Below are 13824 nucleotides of genomic sequence, written 5' to 3'. Positions count from 1 at the left end.
CAGGGGGCGGGGCTGTGACTACTTCCCATTATGTCAGTGATGTCATCGACAGGGGGTGGGGCTGTGACTACTTCCCATTATGTCAGTGATGTCATCGTCGGGGGTGGGGCTGTGACTACTTCCCATTATATCAGTGATGTCATCGTCAGGGGGCGGGGCTGTGACTACTTCCCATTATGTCAGTGATGTCATCGTCGGGGGCGGGGCTGTGACTACTTCCCATTATGTCAGTGATGTCATCGTCAGGGGGCGGGGCTGTGACTACTTCCCATTATGTCAGTGATGTCATCGTCGGGGGCGGGGCTGTGACTACTTCCCATTATGTCAGTGATGTCATCGTCAGGGGGCGGGGCTGCGACTACTTCCCATTATGTCAGTGATGTCATCGTCGGGGGCGGGGCTGTGACTACTTCCCATTATATCAGTGATGTCATCGGCAGGGGGCGGGGCGGGGCTGCGACTACTTCCCATTATGTCAGTGATGTCATCGTCAGGGGGCGGGGCTGCGACTACTTCCCATTATGTCAGTGATGTCATCGTCAGGGGGCGGGGCTGCGACTACTTCCCATTATGTCAGTGATGTCATCGTCGGGGGCGGGGCTGCGACTACTTCCCATTATGTCAGTGATGTCATCGTCGGGGGCGGGGCTGCGACTACTTCCCATTATATCAGTGATGTCATCGTCGGGGGCGGGGCTCGGTGGCAGCAGTAATACATCCCACATTTGTATTTTGAAGTGATAAAACATTTTTTGTTAGTTTTAAAATGTAATAATACAAAATGTTGCAGCTGGTATAAAATCCAGAGTGGCATCGGGCGCTGGCAGCAGCATTGGTGGGGGAGGGGTATCTGACGGATGTGACTGATGGCGGGCGCCTTTGGTCTTGTCCTGGGAGGCTGCGGCTCAGCGTCGCTCGGCACAGATGAGGTACGGGTACGGCTGCAGCGTCATGCCCAGCTTGGGCTTCAGGTTTGGGATAAAGCCGTGTGGAAAGTGGAGGTGGAAGCGCTGCAGAAGAGCCGAGAAGAAGAGGAAGAGCTCCATGCGGGCGAGCTGCTCCCCCGGACAATGTCTTCTACCTGCCAAAGACAAAGCACCATGAGACCAGCGGACCACCGCAAGCCCCTCCCCCTCGGCACCGCCTCTTATCACAAATCGTTCCGGTAAAAGCACTTAAAGGGCCGGCGTCCCTGTACAGTGAAGCATCCAGCGCCAGAAAACTGGAAGAAAAATGGCGCAGTTTGATGCACGCACTATTCTACACAAAACAAATCACACTTATCCCACATGCTTTATAAAAGTGGGTGTGGCTTAACATGAGGGGTGTGGCTAAGGTATTTACCCTAACTCTATAGCAGACGCAGGAGCTCTGGGGGAATTCACGTGGCAGGTTTGTCGCAGACCGCAGCAGACATGAATCGTTCGTAAAGCAGGAACTGCGTGCGGACGGCTGGCAGTCACCGGTCCAATTAGGGTTACCTCCACCAGCGCTGACCACTGACATGGCAGAAGTAGGACCAATTACAGACAGCGTCCAATTAATGGCGTCCGTGAGACTCCCCCTCCCCCGCCGGGGCCAGAAGGCCTAAGCTTCAAAATGAGACATTGTAGCCAGAAATCCCGAGAAGCGGCGGCGTATAACGAGGACGGCTAATCGGCCACCGTGACATTACCTCTGCCGGTAATTATGGGAGGGGCCTCACTGATCGTGCGCTCGTCATGCACGTGGCGGCCGCGAACCGAATTTTTAAACCAGTGTTTTGCGTGGGAGTAACTGCGCGTCCGGGCGTTATTATACAAGGGCACTAATGCTTGTGTAACAGCGCCAATTGCGAACACTAACGCTCGTGTCATAGCGGCCGAAAAAAATCGTGCAGGACTTGTGCGCTGTGAGACGCACGAATATGAACGCCGTTCTTCTGAATGGCGATATATACAAAAGCTATTTTTTTTCTGCATCACGGTGCAAAAAAATAAAAATGGCGGCACGTTGGATCTTATCGCGTTCCCGCGGAGCGCATCACTCATCGTTTTCAGCCGGGAACACCCGGCGCGGCGCACAGTGAAAATGACGATCGCTACCTCCTGAAGTGACCGACACAAGTGGGAGCGCTGCCCGCCCCGAGCGCGATGCCGCCTCGCCCTGCGACAGCCCAATAGTGGTGATTGATGGCGGGCGGCTCCTCACCTAACGAGAACGGCACAAACGCCTCCTTCTTGACGAACTGCCCGGCGGCGTCCAGGAAGCGCTCCGGGTAGAAGATGTCCGGGTCGCGCCAGTACTTCTCGTCGAAGTGGACGGAGTAGAGGTTGGTGATGACCGTGGTGCCTTCCGGGAGCGAATATCCCCGCACCACCGTGTCTCTGGAAGTGGCGTGAAAGATCCCCAAGGGGGCGATGTTGCAGAACCTGAGGACCTCGTGCAGGACGGCCTCCGTGTACGGCATGCTGGCGCGCTCCTCGAAGGCTGGCGGCCGGTTCGGGCCGACCACAAGGTCAATTTCTTTCTGAACCTGAGCTAAGAAAAAAAACGAAGATACGAGAAGTCAAGTCGTTAGCCTTCACTGAAGAGGCGCAAAATGCCTAAGCTCCGCTTCCTGCCTCATCACACACGCTAGCTGATCACCCGCCATGCTTTACACTGCAGCACTGCTTCATTAGGACAAAGCTCTGGTCAGAGAGGGTCTGTAATTCCCCTCCGATCTCATTGAGGGCTGCGGCTTTCATCCTCCTCCATGCTTTACACTGCTGCTCAATATATAAACTGTAATGAAAAGGGGCCACAGACTGAGGGGAGGAGCTTAGTCAGGGGTGTGTCCTCACCTTGTATGTTGGGGTAGAGCGCCATGAAGAGCACCGCCCACCTGAGCACATTGGTGGTGGTCTCCGTCCCGGCAATGATCAGCTCCCCCACAGAGAAGACCAGGTTGTCGGTGGAGTAGGTGCTGTCGGGATCGTCGGCGCCGCGCTCCATCTCATCCAGGTAGGCATCTATGAAATGGCGCGGTGAGTGCGGTTTGCGGTTTTCGGAGAAGCGCTGGATGATCTGTAGGAGGAAGCGGTAGACCTGGTGGGCGTTGCGGAAGAGCTGCTGGTGCCCGCCGAAGGGCAGCAGGCCGATGAGGGGGAAGGCGTTGTAGAGGAAGACCCAGGCGCTGGTGGCCAGCTCGATGTTCTGGCTGAAGATCTCGATCATGTGCAGGAAGTCGCCGTCGTCGTAGCGGAAGCGTTCGCCGAACAGCACCAGGTTGGAGACGTTGGAGACGGCGATGGTGGTCAGGTGCTTCAGGTCCAGGGCCTTGCCTTTATATGTGTCCACCGCGTCCAGGAAGAAGGACGCCTCCTCGCAGATGCGGCTCTCAAACGCCTTCTGACCGTAACCGAAGTTGCGGAAGGTGCTGACCGCCAGCTTGCGATGCTCCGTCCAGCAGCGGCCATACTTGGCGTTGAGGAGACCTGAAAACCAGAGGGGACGTCTATAAGGAGTGCCAACTGCAGTCATGGCACGCGAACGGCGCCTCAAATCCGTGACGGAAAACACATGTGCCGCGTCTGAACCTCCTCGAAATGTCGCATTCGGGAGCCGTAAATAAAGCGCCATCCGACTGACGCATAAAGGGCGTATCGCGAGGACTGGCCCCGAAATTAAACCTGTCGCGGGATCCAGAGGCGGAGTCTTATTGGAGGCGGGGTCTTACTGGAGGTGGGGTCTTACTGGAGGTGGAGTCTTACTGGAGGTGGAGTCTTACTGGAGGCGGGGTCTTATTGGAGGTGGAGTCTTACTGGAGGTGGAGTCTTACTAGAGGCGGGGTCTTACTAGAGGCGGGGTCTTATTGGAGGCGGGGTCTTATTGGAGGCGGGGTCTTATTGGAGGCGGGGTCTGCGTGAGAAACATGTTTCTGACAGCGCTGTATTTTTTGCGCACTGTGCCTCCGCCCCAATGCAGCTCGTTACAATGTAGCAGTCTGGATTGGTTCTTGGTAAGGGCTCATCGGCCCGGGCGGATGTTCACCGCGTATTACGCCCTCGGATATCGCGGTGAATGGATTTCCATCGATCGTCACGCCTGCGTCCGTGCGGACGAGGAGCGCGCCGCAGGGCGGTTATCACGCATGTTGCTCGGACACACGCTGCAGTATTAGGCTCCGCTCGCTGCTTGTTCTAGAAGGGATACGTAACGGCAAGGCGGCGCTGTTTCTGCGTGCGCCCGTGTGACCGCGCCCCAAGGGGGTCCTGGAGGACGTCGCGGACTTATTAACGCGCTGGTCCCGGGACGTCCCCCACGTCGGAGCGCCTCCTGCTGGGCACCGAGATCATTGTTCTCCATCGCCGTCCTCACTATTTCCATAAGACTGCAGCTGACGCGGCGCCTCTTACCTCCCATCTTCGTTAGCTTCAGAAACAGCGGCAGCGACGGGCGGTCGGCGAAGACATCACTCTGGCGCACCAAACACTCCTTCAACGCATCGTAGCCGTTCAGGACCACCGCAGGAATCCCCCCAAGGTCCAGACTGAAGATCTGAGGGGGAAGACCAAACCCCCTGGATTACCTTACAGACAAAGCCCCTCCCCCTATAATGTACATAAGGCATAGCCCCTCCCACTACATGGTATATAAGATACAGCATCCTCTCTATATTGTATATAGGGCCCAGCCCCTCCTCCCACCCTGTATATAGGGTCCAAATCCGCCCCTTTCCTGTATATAGGGTCCAGCCCCTCCCCCTCTAGTCCAGCCCCCTCCCCTATCCTGTATATAGGGCCCAGCCCCTCCCACACCCTTTATATTGGGCCCAGCCCCTCCCACACCCTGTATATAGGGCCCCTCCCCCTATCCTGTATATAGGGCCCCTGCCCCTCTCCTGTATATAGTGTCCAGCCCCGCCCCCTCTAGTGTAGCCCATCCCCCACCTTGTATATAGCGCCCACCCACCGCCTTGTATATAGTGCCCCGCCCCCTCTCCTGTATATAGTGTCCGGCCCCGCCCCCTCCGGTGTAGCCCACCCACCGCCTTGTATATAGGGCCACGCCCCCTCTCCTGTATATAGTGCCCAGCCCCGCCCCCTCCGGTGTAGCCCATCCCCCACCTTGTATATAGCGCCCAGCCCCTGCCGTATATCAGCCCCCGGGCCCCACCTGTCCGTGCACGGCGCTCTGCTTCCTCATGTACACGTGCGGGTCCCGGGCCAGAGCCAGGATGTTACCGATCAGCGGCAGCCCGGGGGGTCCTGGCGGGAAGCCGGGGGGTCTGCGCTGCCGCATCACGTGTCTAACCAGCAGGACGAGGAGGGGGAGGAGCAGCGCGGCGGCCGCCACCCCCCACACCGGAGGGCACCAGCCCCCCGCCGACATCTCACCGGCGCCCCGACCGAACCCAATAACCCCGGCACACGTGGGCGCCGCCCCGCCATTGGCCGGACGGGAGCGGCGCTCTCTTCTGATTGGAAGACGTGCCTGATGAAGGGCAGCTGACGTCAGTGCCCCGCCCATCCGGAGTATACATTGTATCAATACCGCCCCTCCCCCTCTTCACTCCGCCGGTTTTCTCACTTCTCCGTGGACAGATGTTTATGACGTCACGCGAGCGGACGAGCTGAAGCCGCAGTGACGTCATGATTGTCCTGAGATCTCCAAACACTTCAGTAGGGGGAGTTGGAGAAAAAATGGAGTTGCGCTAATTGTTTTTCCCCTTGCAGTACTTTCACAAACCCCGCAGTCCGCAGACCCCCAGAGGGTTTATGTCTCCGCTCTTCTGCTGCTGTCAGGACCTTTTGTTACGTCTCCACTCTTCTGCTGCTGTCAGGACCTTTTGTTACGTCTCCGCTCTTCTGCTGCTGTCAGGACCTTTTGTTACGTCTCCGCTCTTCTGCTGCTGTCAGGACCTTTTGTTACGTCTCCGCTCTTCTGCTGCTGTCAGGACCTTTTGTTACGTCTCCGCTCTTCTGCTGCTGTCAGGACCTTTTGTTACGTCTCCACTCTTCTGCTGCTGTCAGGACCATTTGTTACGTCTCCGCTCTTCTGCTGCTGTCAGGACCATTTGTTACATCTCCGCTCTTCTGCTGCTGTCAGGACCTTTTGTTACGTCTCCGCTCTTCTGCTGCTGTCAGGACCTTTTGTTACGTCTCCGCTCTTCTGCTGCTGTCAGGACCTTTTGTTACGTCTCCGCTCTTCTGCTGCTGTCAGGACCTTTTGTTACGTCTCCGCTCTTCTGCTGCTGTCAGGACCTTTTGTTAGGTCTCCGCTCTTCTGCTGCTGTCAGGACCTTTTGTTACGTCTCCGCTCTTCTGCTGCTGTCAGGACCTTTTGTTACGTCTCCGCTTTTCTGCTGCTGTCAGGACCTTTTGTTACGTCTCCGCTCTTCTGCTGCTGTCAGGACCTTTTGTTACGTCTCCGCTCTTCTGCTGCTGTCAGGACCTTTTGTTACGTCTCCGCTCTTCTGCTGCTGTCAGGACCTTTTGTTACGTCTCCGCTCTTCTGCTGCTGTCAGGACCTTTTGTAACGTCTCCGCTCTTCTGCTGCTGTCAGGACCTTTTGTTACGTCTCCGCTCTTCTGCTGCTGTCAGGACCTTTTGTTACGTCTCCGCTCTTCTGCTGCTGTCAGGACCTTTTGTTACGTCTCCGCTCTTCTGCTGCTGTCAGGACCTTTTGTTACGTCTCCGCTCTTCTGCTGCTGTCAGGACCTTTTGTTACGTCTCCGCTCTTCTGCTGCTGTCAGGACCATTTGTTACGTCTCCGCTCTTCTGCTGCTGTCAGGACCATTTGTTACGTCTCCTCTCTTCTGCTGCTGTCAGGACCTTTTGTTACGTCTCCTCTCTTCTGCTGCTGTCAGGACCTTTTGTTACGTCTCCTCTCTTCTGCTGCTGTCCGGACCTTTTGTTACGTCTCCGCTCTTCTGCTGCTGTCAGGACCATTTGTTACGTCTCCGCTCTTCTGCTGCTGTCAGGACCTTTTGTTACGTCTCCTCTCTTCTGCTTCTGTCAGGACCATTTGTTACGTCTCCTCTCTTCTGCTGCTGTCAGGACCTTTTGTTACGTCTCCTCTCTTCTGCTGCTGTCAGGACCTTTTGTTACGTCTCCTCTCTTCTGCTGCTGTCAGGACCTTTTGTTACGTCTCCGCTCTTCTGCTGCTGTCAGGACCATTTGTTACGTCTCCTCTCTTCTGCTGCTGTCAGGACCTTTTGTTACGTCTCCGCTCTTCTGCTGCTGTCAGGACCTTTTGTTACGTCTCCGCTCTTCTGCTGCTGTCAGGACCTTTTGTTACGTCTCCGCTCTTCTGCTGCTGTCAGGACCTTTTGTTACGTCTCCGCTCTTCTGCTGCTGTCAGGACCTTTTGTTACGCAGCGTTCACCTTGCAGGAGAAATAATTGGATATTCAAATAAACGTTTGCGGCGAAGGCGATTCCGAATATCTCGCGGTCTGTGCTGGTTTTATATACGCCGACCAGTAGAGTGTTACAGTACTGAAAGTATACAGTGAGCTGGGCAAACGTATACCCCCCATCACTGGAACCACGGGCCCCAGAAGACCAGCACTGTATGGCACTATGTGATACTAGGGGCCCCACAAAAAAGGCCTCATTTACAGGCATTGAAAGCGCCAAAACACAAGATACCCAACGCGTATCTGCACCACTGAGACTTGTCTGAAGTGACAGAATAATAGTCTCCCCATAGTGGCCCCTGTAGTAATAGTCGCCCCATAGTGGCCCCTGTAGTAATAGTCTCCCCATAGTGGCCCCTGTAATAATAGTCTCCCCATAGTGGCCCCTGTAATAATAGTCTCCCCATAGTGGCCCCTGTAATAATAGTCTCCCCATAGTGGCCCCTGTAATAATAGTCTCCCCATGGTGGCCCCTGTAATAATAGTCTCCCCATGGTGGCCCCTGTAATAATAGTCTCCCCATGGTGGCCCCTGTAATAATAGTATCCCCATAGTGGCCCCTGTAGTAATAGTCTCCTCATAGTGGCCCCTGTAGTCATAGTCTCCCCATAGTGGCCCCTGTAATAATAGTCTCCCCATAGTGGCCCCTGTAATAATAGTCTCCCCATAGTGGCCCCTGTAATAAGTCTCCCCATAGTGGCCCCTGTAATAGTCTCCCCATAGTGGCCCCTGTAGTAATAGTCTCCCTATAGTGGCCCCTGTAATAATAGTCTCCCCATAGTGGCCCCTGTAGTAATAGTCTCCCCATAGTGGCCCCTGTAGTAATAGTCTCACCATAGTGGCCCCTGTAGTAATAGTCTCACCATAGTGACCCCTGTAGTAATAGTCTTCCCATAGTGGCCCCTGTAATAAGTCTCCCCATAGTGACCCCTGTAGTAATAGTCTCCCCATAGTGGCCCCTGTAGTCATAGTCTTCCCATAGTGGCCCCTGTAGTCATAGTCTCCCCATAGTGGCCCCTGTAGTCATAGTCTCCCCATAGTGGCCCCTGTAGTCATAGTCTCCCCATAGTGGCCCCTGTAATAATAGTCTCCTCATAGTGGCCCCTGTAGTTATAGTCTCCCCATGGTGGCCCCTGTAGTAATAGTCTCCTCATAGTGGCCCCTGTAATAATAGTCTCCCCATGGTGGCCCCTGTAATAATAGTCTCCCCATAGTGGCCCCTGTAATAAGTCTCCCCATAGTGGCCCCTGTAATAGTCTCCCCATAGTGGCCCCTGTAGTAATAGTCTCCCTATAGTGGCCCCTGTAATAATAGTCTCCCCATAGTGGCCCCTGTAGTAATAGTCTCACCATAGTGACCCCTGTAGTAATACCGGTAGTCTCCCCATAGTGGCCCCTGTAATAAGTCTCCCCATAGTGGCCCCTGTAGTAATAGTCTCCCCATAGTGGCCCCTGTAGTCATAGTCTTCCCATAGTGGCCCCTGTAGTCATAGTCTCCCCATAGTGGCCCCTGTAGTCATAGTCTCCCCATAGTGGCCCCTGTAGTCATAGTCTCCCCATAGTGACCCCTGTAATAAGTCTCCCCATAGTGGCCCCTGTAGTAATAGTCTCCCCATAGTGGCCCCTGTAGTAATAGTCTCCCCATAGTGGCCCCTGTAGTAATAGTCTCCCCATAGTGGCCCCTGTAGTCATAGTCTCCCCATAGTGGCCCCTGTAGTCATAGTCTCCCCATAGTGGCCCCTGTAATAATAGTCTCCCCATAGTGGCCCCTGTAGTCATAGTCTCCCCATAGTGGCCACTGTAATAATAGTCTCCTCATAGTGGCCCCTGTAGTTATAGTCTCCCCATAGTGGCCCCTGTAGTAATAGTCTCCTCATAGTGGCCCCTGTAATAATAGTCTCCCCATGGTGGCCCCTGTAATAATAGTCTCCCCATGGTGGCCCCTGTAATAATAGTCTCCCCATAGCTGCCCCTGTAGTAAGTCTCCCCATAGTGGCCCCTGTAATAGTCTCCCCATAGTGGCCCCTGTAGTAATAGTCTCCCTATAGTGGCCCCTGTAGTAATAGTCTCCCTATAGTGGCCCCTGTAGTAATAGTCTCCCCATAGTGGCCCCTGTAGTAATAGTCTCACCATAGTGACCCCTGTAGTAATAGTCTCCCCATAGTGGCCCCTGTAATAAGTCTCCCCATAGTGGCCCCTGTAGTAATAGTCTCCCCATAGTGGCCCCTGTAGTCATAGTCTTCCCATAGTGTCCCCTGTAGTCATAGTCTCCCCATAGTGGCCCCTGTAGTCATAGTCTCCCCATAGTGGCCCCTGTAGTCATAGTCTCCCCATAGTGGCCCCTGTAGTCATAGTCTCCCCATAGTGGCCCCTGTAGTCATAGTCTCCCCATAGTGGCCCCTGTAATAATAGTCTCCTCATAGTGGCCCCTGTAGTTATAGTCTCCCCATAGTGGCCCCTGTAGTAATAGTCTTCTCATAGTGGCCCCTGTAATAATAGTCTCCCCATGGTGGCCCCTGTAATAATAGTCTCCCCATAGTGGCCACTGTAGTAATAAAGCCCCCAGTAATGTGTCCCTCATGTCAGGTTGTGCTACTGGGACCAGTAGTTCTGCGGGTTTCCAGCAGCACAGCTTCACAGCTGGCTGCCAGCCAATCCCCTGGTCTGCTGCTCATACATACCAGCCCTTCTGCTAAAGGATGCTGGTTTCCCTTCACTTTAGGGCTTTGCTTTCTTGCATGATATGCTGTGTAACGGCACGTTTGGCCGGACATGAGGTATAAATAGTCCTGTTCTGTGTTGTACGCAATCCCTGCTGTGTTGGTGTGAACTGTGTCCTATCCTGATGTGGATCATTTACCATCTCTGGGTGAGTGAGGTCCTTAGGTTCCAGCGTGGGGCCGTCCCTATTGGGACGATCACCATGCATGCAGGCAGGTTTCATGTGGAAGTTATCTCGTTAGAGTAGGGACCTGCGAGACGAGGACCCTTGAAGCAGACTCACGGGCTTAAGTGTCTTGGCCAATTCATGAACCAATACCTCACACATTCCATTGCAGTTTCATCTGTCATGTGTGCAGGTAAGTATGGTGACTGTCTTGAGCGTTCTTCAGTCATCGGCTGGCTGTGGAGGAAGCCCGGAGCTTGGAGCTGGTTGCCCTGTTTACCTGTGGCTGCACAAAGCTGAGTACAACAGTTTATATTTATTTCATCTTGTTTTCTGTGTTATTCCTCTATCCCTCTTGGGTCAACTAGTGACCAAGGTAGGTGGTGGAGTTCGTCCTTGTCAGGGCGGGTTACCTGCAGTTAGACAGGTCTCTTCCCTGGGTTTAGTTTCCTTTTGCGGTTGTCTTTATTATTTTGTGCTGTTTGGTGTGCAGTAGTGTATCAGGTTACATATCCAGCGCGTCCTGCGGAGAGGTGACACTCCATAGTGGTCCCAGTAGTAATAGTGAACCTGTTACTGGCCCCAGTAGTAAGATCAACCCCTGTTAATAGCCCCAGTGGTAATAGTACCCCCCCCCCCCCATCCGTATTGGTCACCGGCTCAACAGCAACCCTGCACCGCGACTGCTGTGTTACAACTAACCTCTCCATCTGGCGTCTGTGTGCAGGAAGGCAGACGCCGGGGAAAGAGCTTAGCGATCACAGACTCTGCAATGGTGGTTGCCAGTGCACAGGAGCTGCAAGGGGGGGGGGGGGGTGAGCAAAAGCCTGCTGGGATGGTGGCTTTGCTGCCTGAGGCGGAAGTCCCAGGTTGCCGCATGGTAGGGGGGCCACGCCTGGGTGTGGGTCTGCTACTTGGGACCCCTGCTGATGAGATGACTGAAGAGACTAAGGCACTCAGGTAAGCAGCGGGGTCTCTTCTCAGGCCTGTGACATCATGATCATCGGTCACATTACCAAAGGGCAATTCTGTCTCCTCAGGCCTGGATTTAGGCAAGGGCAACATGGGCGGGCGGCCAGGGATCCCACCAAGTGAAATGAATAAGAGGCAGATTTTATTCATTTATTTGTGTAGAAAATAATAATTCTACGTATTTTTCTAGTTTTAAATCTCCCGCTGTCATGATGTGCTGCTGGGATCTGTTGTACTATGTACTCCTAGCAGCACAGCTACAGGTGGTTGAAGGTTAATTGAGCTGGCTGGGTGTGGTACTTCCTGCTAGCCAATCTCCTGGGTCTGTGCTCACATATAAAGCCAGCTCCTGGTCAGTCTCTGGCTGGGTCCCAGGGTGAGTAGTCATGTTACTTCTGTGACTTGTATCAGTCATGTTCAGCTTGTTCCCACTCTGATCTGTGTTTGTAAGTAGGTCTGTTGTGTCTCTCTGCTTCCAGTGTGTCAGTTGGTGGATCCCTGACACAGCCCCCTATGTCAGCTCTGTGGCTGACTGTCTATCCCCCCTGGTATGAGGACACATAGACTTGCTGTGAGTTTCATCTGTGTTCATGTGAGCTCTGGGTAGAGTCCGTGCCGGTAGAGTCTGTGCCCTGGTTGTCTGTCCTGTTGCAGCTTGCTGTGTGATCTGTGTCTTGCTGGTTCATGTCTGTTTGTACGTTTATATCCTGTCAGCTTGGTGTCAGCTTGCTGTATGACCTGCTATCTGTGTCCTGTCCTGTTGCAGCTTTCTGTGTAAACTCTGTCCGGTTCTGCTGGACTCCTGGTTAGTGTGGGGACTAGCGGTATAACCAGGAGCCGTGAAGTGGCCCGCTAGCTTCCATGTTTTGTATAAAATGTCAACTAATACCTGGTAATTATATTCAGCTCATCACCTACTATTAGTGGTTGTATTTTGTATGCTGTGTATTCTGGCTCTGTGTGTCCTGTGGTTCTGTCCCTGTCATGTGGCATGTGAATGCGTCCTGTTCTGCTGCGTGGCTCCTAGGATCAGCTAGGGCCCAGATCCGAAAACCGCTGGGCTGCCCTTTATTGGGGTGAATCCTTCGCTTAGGTAGGGCCATGCCATCTTCCCATATAGAACAGCGTCAGTTGCCTGAAATGCGTGTGAATACCGTGTGCAACCTGTGTGCGTCCATCCCATCCCCATTCCTCTTTGGTCACGATCGTGTGGGCCCCGTTCTTAGTTTTGCCCACACGATCGTAACACCCGCGCAGTAAAGTTGCAAAGTTAGTTACAGCATGACGGCGCACAGATGTCCGAAGCCGCCAGCGCACAGACCTAAAATACGTCATCAGCGGTGGCTGCGCGGGCCGTGACGGCGCACGCGTCTAACAATCACAGAGCTGTAATGGTTGATTTTAAGAGTGTTTTTACGTCCTGGTTTGCAGGGCTTTAATCCCCAGGGCCGTAAAAATGCTCTTCCTCTGGGGATTAAAGCCCTGCAGGCTCTGGACATGACAGCTCCATGATGCTAGAGGTAGCTGACAACCTGCAGGGGGGCCGCAGGAAGCCCCCACGGTCAATACAAAAGTAAAAAAAAGTTAGTTTCAACTGCCTTCACAGATCCGATCTGTGAGCGGAGCCTAGAGTACTCACCCCTGTCCTCCGTGATGTCCTGCAGCGTTCTGGTCCTTTACGGACCTGCCGCCGGCGTCTGCTCGCCAGACCTCATAATGTCACGCACAGAGGGCCGGGAGGCCCAGCAAATTTAAAAACTCCCTGCTCCTGGCTAGTATGATATCACCGGTGGCCGCTGTATGTGGTTCCCAATCACATGATCACTGATATCCAATGGATAACAGTGATCATGTAAAAGTAAAAAAAAGTGTAAAAAAAAAAAGGGGAGATGAAATTATGTACCTGAAGACCCCAGATATATCTGCGGACCCTACCCTGGATTCTGTGCAGGCGCCCGTCACCAAAATGGCAGATGCATGCGCAAAAGCTGCAGATTGCCGTGGTACTTTAAGATCTCCCCGCTCCTGGCTACCAAATGTAGCCGTGAGCCTGGAGATTTCACAGGGGGCCACGGTGTGCGGTCCTTGATCACGTGATCACTGTTATCCAATGGATAACAGCAATCATTAATGTTACAGGGGTTCTCCTATACTCTTGCTACAGAAATGTTTCAGGGGTCCGCCTATACACTTGCTACCAAGAGGTTTGGGGTGTCTGCTTATACACTTGCTAATGAAAGGTTTTAGGGGTTCACCTATACTCTTGCAACAGAAAAGTTTCAGGGGTCCACCTATACACTTGCTACAGAAAGGTTTGAGGGGTTCACCTATACTGTGGGTGCACAAAGGTTTCCCATAGCGGTGTTCAGCTGTCTGGCAGAAATACACAGAATGACTAGGGCAGAATTGTGGCCTGAGGCCGAGGTCCTTGGCGGGTGAAACTCTGCCATGTATGGGCACTATGATTTCTTCATGTTTAATATTTTCTTTGGGTTCCTTTGGCTCACCTATGCTGTGAGTGCACAAAGATTTTCCATTGTGGTGTTTTAGCTATCTGGCACAAATACACTGAATGACTAGGGT

General features: G+C 53.6%; 1 protein-coding gene across 1 annotated transcript; it reads right to left on the bottom strand.

The window, feature by feature from the left end:
- Nucleotides 1-736: 736 nt before the first annotated feature.
- CYP2R1 (cytochrome P450 family 2 subfamily R member 1) lies at nucleotides 737-5433 on the bottom strand. Its single transcript, XM_066583707.1, has 5 exons — nucleotides 5140-5433; nucleotides 4380-4521; nucleotides 2826-3458; nucleotides 2191-2520; nucleotides 737-1081 (listed from the first exon to the last, which is right to left on the bottom strand). The coding sequence occupies exons 1-5, from the start codon at nucleotides 5353-5355 to the stop codon at nucleotides 906-908; spliced, it is 1497 nt and encodes a 498-aa protein (XP_066439804.1). The 5' UTR covers nucleotides 5356-5433; the 3' UTR covers nucleotides 737-905.
- Between the last annotated feature and the right edge of the window lie 8391 nt (nucleotides 5434-13824).

Source organism: Eleutherodactylus coqui, chromosome 11 (genome assembly GCF_035609145.1).
Source record: "Eleutherodactylus coqui strain aEleCoq1 chromosome 11, aEleCoq1.hap1, whole genome shotgun sequence".
Lineage (NCBI taxonomy): Eukaryota > Metazoa > Chordata > Amphibia > Anura > Eleutherodactylidae > Eleutherodactylus > Eleutherodactylus coqui.
Note: the sequence above shows the minus strand (reverse complement) of the source record. Positions and strands in the feature narration are given on the sequence as shown.

What these genes read in the sequence shown, in the direction of transcription:
- CYP2R1 (XM_066583707.1), bottom strand. Translation starts at nt 5,355, where the DNA reads ATGTCGGCGGGGGGCTGGTGCCCTCCGGTGTGGGGGGTGGCGGCCGCC. An exon ending in AGAGCGCCGTGCACGGACAG is followed by an intron (nt 4,522 to 5,139) that starts GTGGGGCCCGGG and finishes CTTCCCCCTCAG; the next exon opens with ATCTTCAGTCTGGACCTTGG. An exon ending in GCTCTACCCCAACATACAAG is followed by an intron (nt 2,521 to 2,825) that starts GTGAGGACACAC and finishes TTTTTTTCTTAG; the next exon opens with CTCAGGTTCAGAAAGAAATT.